Source organism: Sycon ciliatum, chromosome 1 (genome assembly GCF_964019385.1).
Source record: "Sycon ciliatum chromosome 1, ocSycCili1.1, whole genome shotgun sequence".
In the NCBI taxonomy this organism is placed as follows: Eukaryota; Metazoa; Porifera; class Calcarea; order Leucosolenida; family Sycettidae; genus Sycon; species Sycon ciliatum.
Genome location: NC_088643.1, coordinates 43,239,707 through 43,253,452, shown reverse-complemented (window position 1 = coordinate 43,253,452; position 13,746 = coordinate 43,239,707). Strand labels below are relative to the sequence as shown.

Sequence of the window (13,746 nt, the reverse complement as noted above, 5' to 3'; positions counted from 1 at the left end):
TCCCCTGTACAAGGCCCTTCATTACTTTAATTGCTTGCCCACCCAGCTTCGCGAAGTCCTTTCTCGTACTCTCTTCAAATCCCAGACATCCCTGCTGTTGCACAACTCTGTATGCTCGTGTAGCGACCACCCCAGCGCGTACACTTTAAGACTTTAGTAGTCATTAATCCCTAGGCTCTGCCCACCCAATTCTTCCTCACTCTGTCTCCTCTCTTACACTATTATATCTTATTGGCCACTGGCTATCGTGAGAATAAAGATTTGAAACAACAACAACAACAACAACAACAACAACAACAACAACAACAACGACAACGACAACGACAACGACAACGACAACGACAACGACAACGACAACGACAACGACAACAACAACAACAACAACAACCACTGGCTATCGTGAGAATAAAGATTTGAAACAACAACAACAACAACATCGTGAGAATAAAAGATTTCAAACATCTACAGTCTAGCTCTGTGCTTACAAGGTGGTCAACAAGTTCATCTCTGGGTGACACTGGACCAACTCGTGACATCCTCGTTCTATTCTCAATCTTTCCTTGCACACAGGACGAGATATTACACATACTTCCGTAATAACGCCAAAAATACTCAATAGTGGCCGAATCGGTGGACATACTCATCCATGATGCGCCTTCCATCACTTGGTAGGTGAATAGGTAACACAATCAAAAAGGAATAGAAAAAAGCGGACACTTCATGAAGTGTATGGTTGAGAAAATATCAAAACTTGGCAGTTATCATAAATGAGTTTTTAAATCAATGAAAGGATTTATAAACATATTATTATCTAGAAAAAGTACTTGACAAAAATTGAAACGTAAATAATCTGCAAATACCATAGGTATTGATTGAGACTCATAGTGTACAGAAAGAGCTGTGGGTCTGGAAGGCAGAATGATGGGAAGTCTTAGGCAGTTGAGCATTTGCAAGTATAGTCTGATAAGCTTCGATTTGTACACGTGTGTGTGTGTGTGTGTGTGTGTGTGTGTGTGTGTGTGTGTGTGTGTGTGTGTGTGTGTGTGTGTGTGTGTGTGTGTGTGGGTGGGTGTGGGTGTGCATACATGTAAATACACGTGTGTAGTGTGTATATCCTGATCATTTCTTCTTCCTTCTTATATCCGTTTGTCTGCCATCGGATCTAGGCTGGGGAAGTTGGTGATGGTGACTTCTGGGACTCGACCGATAGAGAATTGATGATTGAAGTTGCCAGATCCACAATTTCCTTCCGGTGTTCAGACCCGTGAGCCACCTTCTGCAGTTGCTGATAGACCACCGATATGCGTACAGCTTGCATTGTATCAGCACCTTGGAGGCAAACAATGACATAGCAATGGCACAACAGCATGAGGTGTACATGAGAGCACGCAAGCAAGTGATATTTTGCATACAAAGCATTATCAAAACTGCACCATCATTGTGAGCATGCTTCCATGAAATACTGTAATCACTAGATATAACAACCGACATTGGTAAAGATGTTATCCGAAATTGGTAAAGATGTTATGGAGCCATCCACCCCTTGTGGCTCTGCCTTCAATTCCGAAATTGCATATGCCCCATTACCTGCGCTGTTGGTCTTTGTCAGAGAATGATGCGGGAACTTTAAGAAAGCAAAGAAAAATCCGTACAGAATGTGCAGATAAGAGGCAGAGAAACTCACCTCCTTTGCAAAGCTGCTGCAGTACCCAAAGCGAGAGATGAACAAAAGCCGGCTCTGACTGAAGCATTAGACCGTTCAGTAATTGTAGAAGAGATGGCTGGCAGCTAAGCAAAACTTGGTGAGTCGACACTATGTAACAAAGAAACAAGAAACATGACAGATAAAGACCACAACTTCCTTTTGTAACGAAGCCAATAGTGAATGGAACTTACCGTCAATGCAGGTAACAGGACTGGTTCAGTATTGTGGCAAACAAAATGGATCTGGCCTGTGGCCTGTCATTACACTGTACCTACTGGGAATAACTACCATCCAAGACACAAGGGTGCAAAAGGCATGCATACAGTGAGGGAATTTAATCATTCCTATCACATGTCCCTGTACTATCCTGAAGAGAAGGGAACGAAGACATTTGATAGATGAAAGTAAATGCCTAATTATTGATTGTGTGGATTTGCGTCTTTGCATGCAAATTTATACATTGCGAAACTATCACATGGACACAAGTATTTCCAACAGGCTCTGCCCAAGCCTGCCAAGTATTGCCTGTCAAATGGATAATGATGCACTACAGTGGCCAGAATTGCAACAACATCTCGCAACGAAACACCTAATCCTGTTACTCATAATGTGGGCCTCCACCAGCGAAAACAGCCCTTAGGATCAAAATTTTCAAAATTCCTTTTCAGTTAGAAATTTGTTGAAACACATCTACTGTAGGACCCTAGCCAAGAAAAAGTCCAACATTCCGATTTAAACCGGGTCTATACACCAATATACAAAATGTACTCCAAATAGGTGCAATGTATGTACCGTAAAGTCGCGGATAAAAGCCGGGTTTGCATACAAGCACATCGCGGATAGAAGCCTGAAAATCAAACGGGTCAATGCATATAAGCCTGTCGCGCGTAGAAGCCTGGCTTCTATGCAAGCGCGGATCGGGTAGGTCAAGAGTGCATGCGCTATGTACAGTGCATAGTAAAACTGCCGCCATACCGGTAGTCAGTGGTAAATCTACGCGTGTCGCGCGCAGAAGCCTGGCTTCTATGCAAGCCCGGATCGGCCGATGTGCATACAAGCCTGGCAAAAATATCAGTGGTGCATATAAGCATGGTTTGCATACACGCCTGGTTTGCATTGAAGCCTGATGCAGAAAGCGGCTTATGTGCTTATAAGCCCGGCTTTTATCCGCGACTTTACGGTATACGATGTATGTGTGCAATGATTATTCAGCATTCTAAAAGTGGGTGGGCAGCTTGAATACATTTGAAGTAGTGCAGTAAGCAGCTAGAATAACAAAGAATGGCTGAAGATTGTGGAGGGAATGATCGACACATTCGCAGCTGCATCCAGTGTGGAGTCGTTCCGCAATCTCATCTTCCATTTCTTCCTCCGCAGCTGAAGACATGATCTCCCTGCCGTCACTAGCTTCAGACTCAAATGTTATCTCAGAGGACGACTCCTCATCTTCCGACTCTGACGAGTCATCCGCCACCTTGAGCCGCTTCGCAGCAGGAGATGACGGCTGCGATTCCGCCTTGCTGTTGACATCGATGTCGGAACCAAAGAACGGCTCATCTTCACTCTGAACTTCAGCGGCTTCTTCAGCATCCACTCCCGACCAGGCTCGAACTGTACACAATGACCGCCGAGCGTGCTCTGCGAGCAGCTCTGGCGCGGCGTCCGCAGCCATCACGTCAAGATCAAGGAACACTTAAGTCGCCACTCGACACGACTTCAACTAACTAATACTTCAAAAATGTACTTCAAGCAAGGAGTTCAAGAAGTAAATAACTCGTCGCACTGTTCGCAGTGCGATGAAAAATCATCGAACGTCACAAATTTCTCGGAAAAATTACGAAATCTCTAAGGCAGTAATGGTCATTTTCACTGATTCCGGCTCAAGTGTCTAACTTCAGGGCTGGTATTTGGGATCACAAAACGGCAAACACGTCAGAGGCCATCTTGAATCACTCTACGTCATCAGATACCCGCACGTGATGCGGGGCCGCGAGATCGCGACTGTACAAAAGTGTACTTGCCAGTGCAGTCTTTGACCTACAATTGTAGCTGCAAGAGCAAGTGCTAGTTTATTTTTATTTTTTGGTGGTGCTTGAACTAGTTCGAACTGCTTCCCTTCGACTTTCTTTGACAGAGCGGGTGCTGTTAGGGTTTCCTGTTGTCAGTTTGTATCCACCACCGGTCTTGTATGTCAGTGCTTGTACAAGGAGGTGTTCAGTAGTTATTTTCAGTCCGCGCCATGGGTCGCATCCAGGGTAGGAAAAAGTCGCACTCTGACCGGCTTGATTATCCCGAGTCGAGAAAGAAACGAACTAGTGGCCAGTTCGGCTCAGTATCATGGCCAGCTGGACGTAGATCAGATCGCCCCGAGGTCGAACAAACCGACAGTAGTCCTGAAATCCTTACCTCGCAGAACATTGACGATGTGGAGCGCGGTGTTCAAGAACAAGGAACCATGGTCATAATTGGATTCGCTCCAGAAAAATTATTCTCGTGGTTCCCGGTTTCTTTCCCAATATTTCCTATGGTCTGGATACGTGCATCACGCTGAAGCCTAGATGAATCAGATTGTAAGTCAGTCTTCTCTCTAGCTCAAGATTTTGCGAACACGTTATCAGTGAACAATAAAAGCAAAGGACACAGTGCAACAAATGGAAAATGCATGTCTCCTTCTTTTCCTTGCCACGCGCACTGCACTGTCACAGTCTGCAGTTCTGACTGGAAGGTGTCTTCCGTTTGTGAAAGAACCAGCGCAAGTCGCGCGTGGCGCGGCGTCCTTCAAAACGACACAAGTGAGCTCCACATGAGCCGATTTTGACAATCGATGGCTCAAAATTTTCAGTAGAAGATGCTCCATACTCTCACCGAAGCGAATTTCGCCAAAATGATCCTAGAGGTGGGACACGTTTACCGAGTTTGAGGGTGTTATTTGAGGTCTAAATTGCGAAAATCAAAAAATCCTTCGGTGAATCCCTTTGCCCACATCTGAACTCGGTGCCTGCAAAATCTCAGCTTGCTAGAGAGAACTGTGGCTCACTTGCGTGGATTTGAACAGGCCAGAGTCGACGCGAAGTACGGCAAGATTCCCTGTACACAGCATGGTCTGACACATGTCACGTGAACCAAGATGGCGCCCACGTGTTTCTGTACAAGTACTAGCCCTGAACTTCAATTATGTTTTCAGCTAACCCTGGAAGTCAATGTACTCACCATCCATGGCAATGTGGCCAATTGCCCCAATGCAGTTGTAGCGCACCTCAGCATCTTGGCTATCCTTTGCTCGCACTAGTAGAGCTCGGCAGAGTGGCTTGCCACGTCTTGCCATGATGTCAGTGAGAGCATCCTCTGTGCAGTACAAACAACAGGACAAAGCAAGATTCGTTCAGTCAGTGAATTGCAATTCTATTAGGGTGTCCGGTGACCACATAAGTAGCTCAAAAATCTACCCTGAAGTTTGCACATGGTGGTAGAAACACACACCTGGCGAAATGGAGGCAAACACCCGCTTGCCCACACACACGCTCTCTGTGGGCAGACGGGTATGTACAGTTGCCTCATAATCTGACCATCACTTTACAAGCTGTAGTAAATAGGGGGAATGAAGTTGAAGACTCCATCTGCAGCTGTGCTCATGGTTGAATCATATGGCTGTAAAGACACATCTGGCAAAATTGCTGTAACTACATGCCCGCCCACAGAGAGCGTGTTTGTGGGCAGGTGTGGATTTACTGCCATTTTACTATGCTAGCATTTACCACCGCATCATTCAACCGTACAGCAAATTCCACTATATCGGTTCAGGGCTCAACAGAGGAAATGTTGCATTCACGAACAAGGCCAAGGTATCATCAATCAATATTCCTTACCGGATGCACATAGAATAGCTAATGCCGCTGTAGCTTCCGCTAGGACTGCATCAGGGCAGCGAGAATTGTCCAACAGATCCATAGCTGTATCAACAACACCTGACTGAAGCAGGGCCTGAAACAACGTAGAACACAGGATATTTCTGGTCAGCGTCAAAGCTACTCGCCCGTGTGCAAAGCTCGCTATTTTTCTTCCAGTTACAGCACTCTAACTTTGATGTTTTGAGCCGGTTTTTAGAATGCTTCGTTGTTTGCTGGACTTCATTGCAATCAGTTTGGCAAGTACCTCTGAACTCCACTAAGAAGACCTGACAAGGTGGAAACAGTTAGCTGTCCGGAGATAGAGTAGATTGCAGCATTATATGCAAACATTATAATTATTGCCCAATGCTGTAGACAGCAAGCATCGTATATTGTGCCTTACCGCAGTCTGCTTCTCGGCGGCAAGGTTCCGTAAAGTACCAGCTGCATGGCACTGCGCCTCTGGCCACCTCTCTCTGGTCAGCAATGTTGCTAGTTCAGGCAGGAAGTTACCTTTGACAATGTGGATCTGAGGCAATAGCACACATTCGGAAAATTCAAAGTCTAACGCAATTGCACTGGTATGCGTGTTGAGCAGCGTGCGTTTTCACGCAGTTATCATGTTCTTGCTGCTAATACGAATACATGAATAAGATATTCACTAGTTCAGGGAATGTAAGAGACAAATTCAATTTGTCCTCGAATCCGTAAGAATGGTATTTCAATTGAATGCTCTGCCATTTCTACTTCTTTTTTCATGGCTAGCTTCATCTGATACATCGAGATATCACAAAGCTGCAAGTCATAAGCATTTCACTGGGAACTTACCGCGTTGCCATCATGAATGGAAATATTTCTAACTGCTGCTACTGCCGCCGTACACGTCTCCTGGTCTTGGCTGTGTAGCAATGGCAAGAGATGATTCAATCCACCCAGCTGAACAATCTGCTCCTGGTTAGAATCTAAAGGAAGGACAGTGAAGAAAACAGGTTATAGCAAACTGATCACGGGAAGTGCCGGCGGTATGCTTTTTTTAATTTTTTTTTACGAAGAACACAAACCCGGCTCGAGACAAGAATCAATAACAATAAAGATAACAAAATTGCAGGGAGAACGAAGATACGACTAGAACACAGAAGTTGAGGGATGTGTACTCATTACCACAGGCTAGTAATGCAAGAAACAGAATCAGAAAAATTTACATTGCAAACAGCCCTGCCGTGGCATAACTCACCATCTGATGCTAAATTTCGCAGTGCTAAACATGCTTGTGACTTCACCTGCAGTCATAATCATGCACACACACACACACACACACACACACACACACACACACACACACACACACACACACACACACACACACACACACACACACACATGTGTTTGCATACGGAGCGTGCTAAAGAAGTAAAAGCTATAGTTGCAGCATAGCGCCCATGAAAAGAACACAGCTAAAACTAAGCCGATTTAACTATGTGCCATATTGAGGGAAAGAATACTCATTCCATTCTCATTCAGTTGAGCCACATACACCAACAAAACAGCTACAGAAGTTCTTGAATACCTTGTTGCTGCTGTTTGTAAGCAACTGTAGAAGATCAGGCAGAACAGAACCATTGTTGATTGCCACTATCGCTGCCCGGTGATGTTCTACGCAATGGGAAGTGGAGTCAAGAGCCAAATGTTCAGACCATGAAATTATCATAATATTATTGCCATGATGCTCAAAACCAGTACAAGTCGAACTAAAATGTTCACTCTTAAAGTGGAATTGGTGCAGTCACTGACGCATCATGTTGAAGTGCACACTACGCAATTGTTAGCTGCTCCCGGACAATCTCCAGGCTTATCTCTACCCATTTTCGTGAACACTATGCGAACAGAAGAAAAGTTCTTCCGTGTCATGTACATAATGTATATAGTCAGTCCAGAGGTGACCACCTCTGGTCCACCCTCATGAATACGCAGCGTAATCCACCCTCATGAATACGCAGCGTAATCCACCCTCATGAATACGCAGCGTAATCCACCCTCATGAATACGCAGCGTAATCCACCCTCATGAATTCACAGTGTAACCTGTCATCATGACAAGTCAGACCCACAGTCACAGCACCACCCAGGTTCACAGTGCAACAGTGCAGTGCGCATGTACAAGGGCCATGCAGTCCAGAACAGTTGTGTTCATGAGTTCGAGTTTCGCTTCACACCACTGTGCAAACATCCATGCTACAAGTATGTTTTTAATCACCCATTACAGCAGAAAACAAGTATACAGAATGTGGGTGGGAAACGCACCCAGAACAAGAAATGCGTTGGCAATGCTTTAGTGAATACCATGGTTATACGCAGGACCTTACCGTTGACTGCAATGTTGCTGAGTGCAGCGGCAGTGTAATACTGGACATCACGATCAGGAGACTTGAGTAGGTCGAGAAGAACGGGTAGAGCATTACTACGCACCATCTCATCCCTATTCGTGTCTGGTAAGCACATAGCAAACGGATATACTTTGCTACGGACAACGGCACGATTACGACTATAGTTACCGACCATGGCTTGTACGACTACAAGCTTCTCTTTCTGCTTTTGTCCGATCTAGTTACACACGGTCAACTGTTAGTATAATGTAGTTCATATACATTGTACGCTTTTCGTTTCGTCACCCTTGTTCAACACCGGCTTACTGATTTATTTAATTTCACCTGAGACCCTCTATTTATGATAGCCAGGCCTTCCATGCCATTTCCTGACGACAATTGGTGCTCAACATAGCACCATGAACATAATCGTCGAAACTATGTTCTCCTCAATGGCATAGGGAGAGTGTGCAACACCTCAGGGCACTTTCTTTTTAGCTTGCATGCGTTCACCTCGATGCAGACAGCACAACAACTGAGACACAAGGGAAACGATGATGGCAGCGCCACGGCTGTTTCTATCTTTTTCCCTTTTTTTGAACCCTGAAAGCAGAAAACCAGAACGTAACATCATGACAATATGTGCATACCACAATGCATGGCAACATCTCCATTCGGCATCGACACAGTACCCCATCAACAGTCATACCTATATGAGTGATGTTGAGTATTGCACCGGCTGCATTACGCTGCACTCTTGGGTCTTGGGAGCGTGCCAGCTGCAGGAGCGGCCTCAGTGCTCCGTGTTCTACGACATTGCGCTTGTTCACCTCTGCCAGAAGACAGATACACCGCATAGCAAAAACAAATTAGCTTCTCCATTGCAATAGTGAACACCACTTTGACCACACAACAAATATAAGAGCATGTCTCCACAAAAGTAGCACTGCTTCCCATGAGTGATCATCCGAGTGATGTTTCGACAACCGCTAAGCCGCATAATAAAGTGCAGATGCTAACACACTGTAGTGATCCTTTATGCACTCACCTTACTTAGCATACACCGTGAATTACCCGTATTGGGCTACTCACACATCCAGAAAAAACACTGTCTTATTATTGGTGGCACTCACCTGTAGTTGCTAACGTTGTTATACATCCACAAGCGTTGCACTGGACATCTTCATTACTGGAGTTCAGGAGAGAGATCAGCGGCCTCAAGGCTCCTGCTTGCATGATTGTGCGCTTGTTACAGGCTGCAAATACACATAATAAGCATTTTCACTTGCCATGTTGACTTTGACATTACCACTATGCTGCACATGTGTTTAGGGTCCCTGGGTCAACATAAAAAATCTAAAGAACAGTTCATCTAACAAGGTTGGGTCTAGAACGTCCTCACTCACCCGGTCCTTTCAAAGCTAAATTGCTAAGGGCCAGAGAGCTGGCCTGTTGCACCTCCACATCATGGACTTGAAGGAGAGAAACAAGAGCTTCCACCATCTCCATCTTCGCCTCGGCACGCACTACAGCAAGCAACACAATAATTGACAGCACAAAAATATATTGTACAATAGCAGATAGTAGAAAAATGCCATTAGTTGTTACACTAGATAGAAATGAGTAGTATAATCTGCGCACTTATGACACTAAATTTCAATGTGATGTGTCATTCTAAATTTCAATGTGATGTGTCATTCTAAGCTGATGTTGTTTGTTTGACGTGAATGCATTCGTGTGCGTTTGTGTAGTTGTGAGTGCTTATGCATGGATATCTGTCTACTTTGCCTACATCTGTACTTGTGCCATGCTTGTAGTGATCCTTTCCTGCGTCAACATACAGCTTGACCAGACTACCCTAACTCACTGTCTATTCGTATGCTTTATCGAGCAACAGCCGAAAAGCAGTCTACTACAGCCCTGGTCCGTGACATTCACTGCGATGAATGAAGTAGTAAAGCGTTCCAGTTCATCACAGTGGAGGCAATGCTAAGACTGTAGACTACTGCTAGGACCCACCGCCGGACTATCCTATTCAGGAGGCAAACTGCACTAGCCAGTACTGTATTTTACGAGTTGAACAATAGCATGACCTCCACCAGTATACAGTAATTTTACGGCTGGAGGGACACTATAGTGAAACATCAGTGTAATAGCCTACATATCCAGGAAGTACTTCCAAGGCGCGTAAAATTCTGCATTCTATTGCCGAAGTACAAGTATCTAAGGTCAACTGACTATTGCCCGTAGTCCTCAAAAGTAGTGCCTTATATCACAGAGTTTGTCCATCGTCTCGGATTGGTTGAGCACTCATTCTGGTTAGCACCAAGGTCACCTGCCCTTGTGCAAAGCGTGCAGTTTTTCTCGCAGTTACAGCACTCTAGTAGTCTGACTTTGAAACTCTGAGCCGGCTGTAACATGTTTTGCTCTTCACTATATTTCATTACAATCAGTTCAGCAAGCCATTCTGAGCTCAGCTGATGAGACCCTGATCGGTTCAGCCAGCCATTCTGAGCTCAGCTGATGAGACCCTGAAAGGTCCAAACAGTTACTTGTCCCAAGATCGAGTACTAGTATTAGTGCTGAAACGATTATATCGATTACTCGTTACTTACTCGATAAGAAATAGATCGAGCGGTTATTTCGATTTTATTGGCTAAACGAGTAGAATGGTACTTACGCTCGGCACGGGATTTCCTCCCTTTTGGGGGTCGCACAAAGCGTGCATGCACCGAAACTTGTGAAAGTGTTGCGACTACGACCCGAATATGTACATGACTGTACACTTGCAACATCGATGTCCGTGTAAAAGTACAAGCGCGATCTGAGAAACATCGACGCGATCACCGTAGCCGGCTTTTCAGCTGACTACTTTCCTTACATACTGCATGCAGGAGTGGCAGCCTCAGTATGTGTCTACACTAGCTGCAGGGGCTGGAGTTCCCTCCACGTGCGAGTAGTCTTGAGCTAAAGACAGTAAAGTGGTCTTCAGTTTCGTGTTTTCCGTTCTGTCGACGGTTCCCGAACCAGTTTTCTCCACGACGAGCTAGGCCTGGCGTCTGGGCCTATTTTGAGCATAGACAGGAAAAGCAACTAGTTATTTGTTGGCGTGCCTCAAGTCAGCTCATCTGTCGGAATCCGCCGACCTGCACCCCTGGCCGGCTTCTCTGACTTCATCGTCGGAGTCAGCGAAGTCACAGGCGAAGGGCACCATCAGGTCTTAGGTTGCAACCAGTGCGTCGCCTCCGTCTTGTCTGTATTTGTCTGGTCAAGCCAAACAGCTGACGGACTTGTTGCGGGATCATCGGATATATGTGCCCGCTTTCCGTCGTTGGCAATGTTGGACTCGTAGTTTTTTTGAAATTCACAGAATGTACATTGTACTGATGTAGTTACAATAATAATCGTTTAGCCGATAAGCCGATCGTTATGGTATCAGCTTAGCCACTAAGGAAAAAACGTAATCGTTTCAGCACTAACTAGTATCCAATTGTTTTTGTTTATATCCAGAGAACTTTTTACTGGAGTTTCATAGTAATAATGGTAGCGCTGACTGTCAAAGCCATATCCAGGAAAGGGAAATTCTTATTATAGTTGAATGTCACTTATCCGGTCGCCATTTATCCGAGCACGTCGGTTATCCGACAAGCCCGGGAGTGGTAATTTTATGACTCTCAACAGTAAAATTCTAAAAAAAGTTTTTTGTGTGTGTGTGTATATTATACGGTGTAATATGCATTTACTTGAAGTAGATGTGGTCAAGTATGCTAACATGTATGTGTACATGGAGCAATTCATGAATAGCATGAATATATTTGGGTATTGTGTACATAAATCAGTGAAATCCAGCCATATATGTACATAAAAAATGATATCAGTTATCCAACATATCCAGTTATCCAACATGCCTGATTCCCGAAGTGGTCGGATAAGTGACATTCGACTGTACTTCCATCGGAGCAAGATGTAGAAATCATCACAACTTACTTCTGTCGCTGATTTCCGCAAAGCATAATGCCGCTGTTCTCTGGAGATCAACGCGCTCTGAATAGGAAACATACAGCAACGATCTCATCTGTTCCTCGGTCGGCTGTCCAATATCCACAGCTAAAGATGGACAACAGAGAAAAGAATAAGGCGTTAGATAACATTCCAAAGAATACAGCATTATCACTTTCGACATAATTATTTCCTCAGAGAATTTGATTATTATGATATCTGTTATCCGGACCTCGAAGTTACAGGGCGTCGGTGTATTCGGCACTTTTCGGTGGGCCTTAGTTGAAGTTCTACTCTTTGCCCATGTTTTGTAGAAGTAGTCACGTCATATGCCAGATCTCTGGCCCTTCCTCATAGACGTGTATGTGGTTCAGAGTTACGGATATTCCACAGTCATGGACCGCGCCCGGGCCTAGTCCCGGACCACATGGATAAGAGAGATTATATGAGTGTATGACTTGGTCGGTTCCAATACAGCTCCTGCGATTCCAGTAAATTCAACATGCATGCGGGAAAAAGACTTGATGCCCGGACAACTCATTCGTTGTCTCATTCACAGTGAAGGCTGCATGCCACATGCTCCCTAGACAGTCATTTGAAGTAGACTTGTTTAGCTGGCACTTGTAGCAGCAGATCTATTCAGGCGTTGTCATCCTACAATTGGTTCCAGTAGCAACCCACTTTACATCGTGGCATGGTAAATTATCATAGCTTTAGCCATAAAATTGAATTTTTCCGAACCGGTGTGTCATTAGAAATCGCTAATTGTTGCCATCGGCAATGGGTGGACCCACATGGTGTGTTCTACTTCCCGCATCGTCGACTTACAAGTTCTGAAGAACTGAAGCAGGTCATTGATGGCTTGTCTCTCGTCGTCCGGAAGGAGAGGATGGTATATTCCATCGTCCTTTTGGCTTTTTTTTCTCCAGCCGCAGCACAACAATCGTCCCAAGCGGGGCATTCTAATGTTAGTCGACAACCATTCAACTAGGAAATTCTCTTTACCACACTACTTGCTGAGATAAGCGAAACAGCTGGCGACCTACCGTTCGTTCCCTTCGGTGATTATTTATGAAGTGCAGTGATTCTGTACTGTGAACGTGTTACATGATTGTAGTGATACAGTCAGTGCAATGGTGATTTGACGACGAAAAATCCGCTGTGTTTTATCGGACATGATGCGATGGTGCATGCGCTTGCGGCTTCTTTCTACAAAAAAAAGCCGGCTGGCGCCGGCCGGGGACGTGAAAGCCTTTCCGACTCCCTGCCATGCCCTGCATGGACCTGGTTCTAGCTGTGCTGATGCATTTTTTATGCAGATAATAAGCCGTAGCTGGATATCGCTATGCTTCATGCCAGTCAATGGCGCTCATCTACCCATCGAAGTCTAGACGTCTGATCTACCGTACCGCCCCACCGGCCCACGCGTTCTGAGTGCTAAACTCGGAGTCGTACTTCGTAGATCTACGCGCATGCAGCCTCACTCATATCAGGCCCTAGCCTAGCCCAGGAACTAGCATGCCATGATTTAAAGGGGAAGTATACCCTAAAATCAAATTTTCACCAGTTGTAGTCTTCGGGGTGCTGAGTCGAATGGTCTTGGTCCGAGGAAGCTGAGACGCTCCCTTCCTACTTGAATCCCAATCGAACTCGCGCACTTCCACCGAAACTGGGTGACTGCGCCCTACGAGATGGGGATTTGTATGCAAAATGTCACTAAAAGCACCATTTCGTTCTTATAAAAGCACGGATGACCGCGATTGGCCCATATGTTGTAGTCTTTTGGACGCTGA

At 45.2% G+C, this 13,746-nt stretch overlaps 1 protein-coding gene across 1 annotated transcript; it reads right to left on the bottom strand.

Annotated features, from left to right (window-relative positions):
* Positions 1 to 589: 589 nt before the first annotated feature.
* Positions 590 to 13,064, bottom strand: LOC135827357 (uncharacterized). The gene is made up of 14 exons (XM_065339868.1): positions 12,782 to 13,064; positions 11,942 to 12,061; positions 9,361 to 9,480; positions 9,088 to 9,210; positions 8,664 to 8,786; positions 7,955 to 8,077; positions 7,160 to 7,245; positions 6,827 to 6,872; positions 6,421 to 6,554; positions 5,996 to 6,121; positions 5,572 to 5,686; positions 4,916 to 5,050; positions 1,685 to 1,813; positions 590 to 1,329 (listed from the first exon to the last, which is right to left on the bottom strand). Exons 1-14 carry the CDS (start codon positions 12,912 to 12,914, stop codon positions 1,163 to 1,165), a joined length of 1,680 nt encoding a protein of 559 aa, XP_065195940.1. The 5' UTR covers positions 12,915 to 13,064; the 3' UTR covers positions 590 to 1,162.
* Between the last annotated feature and the right edge of the window lie 682 nt (positions 13,065 to 13,746).

Bases quoted from the DNA above. Each gene is read 5' to 3' on its own strand.
- LOC135827357 (XM_065339868.1), bottom strand. From the start codon at position 12,914: ATGCCCCGCTTGGGACGATTGTTGTGCTGCGGCTGGAGAAAAAAAAGC. The intron at 9,481-11,941 runs GTAAGTTGTGAT...TGCTTGCTGTAG, and splicing joins TGCGGAAATCAGCGACAGAA to TGCGTGCCGAGGCGAAGATG. The intron at 1,330-1,684 runs GTGAGTTTCTCT...TTTGCCTCCAAG, and splicing joins GCAGCAGCTTTGCAAAGGAG to GTGCTGATACAATGCAAGCT.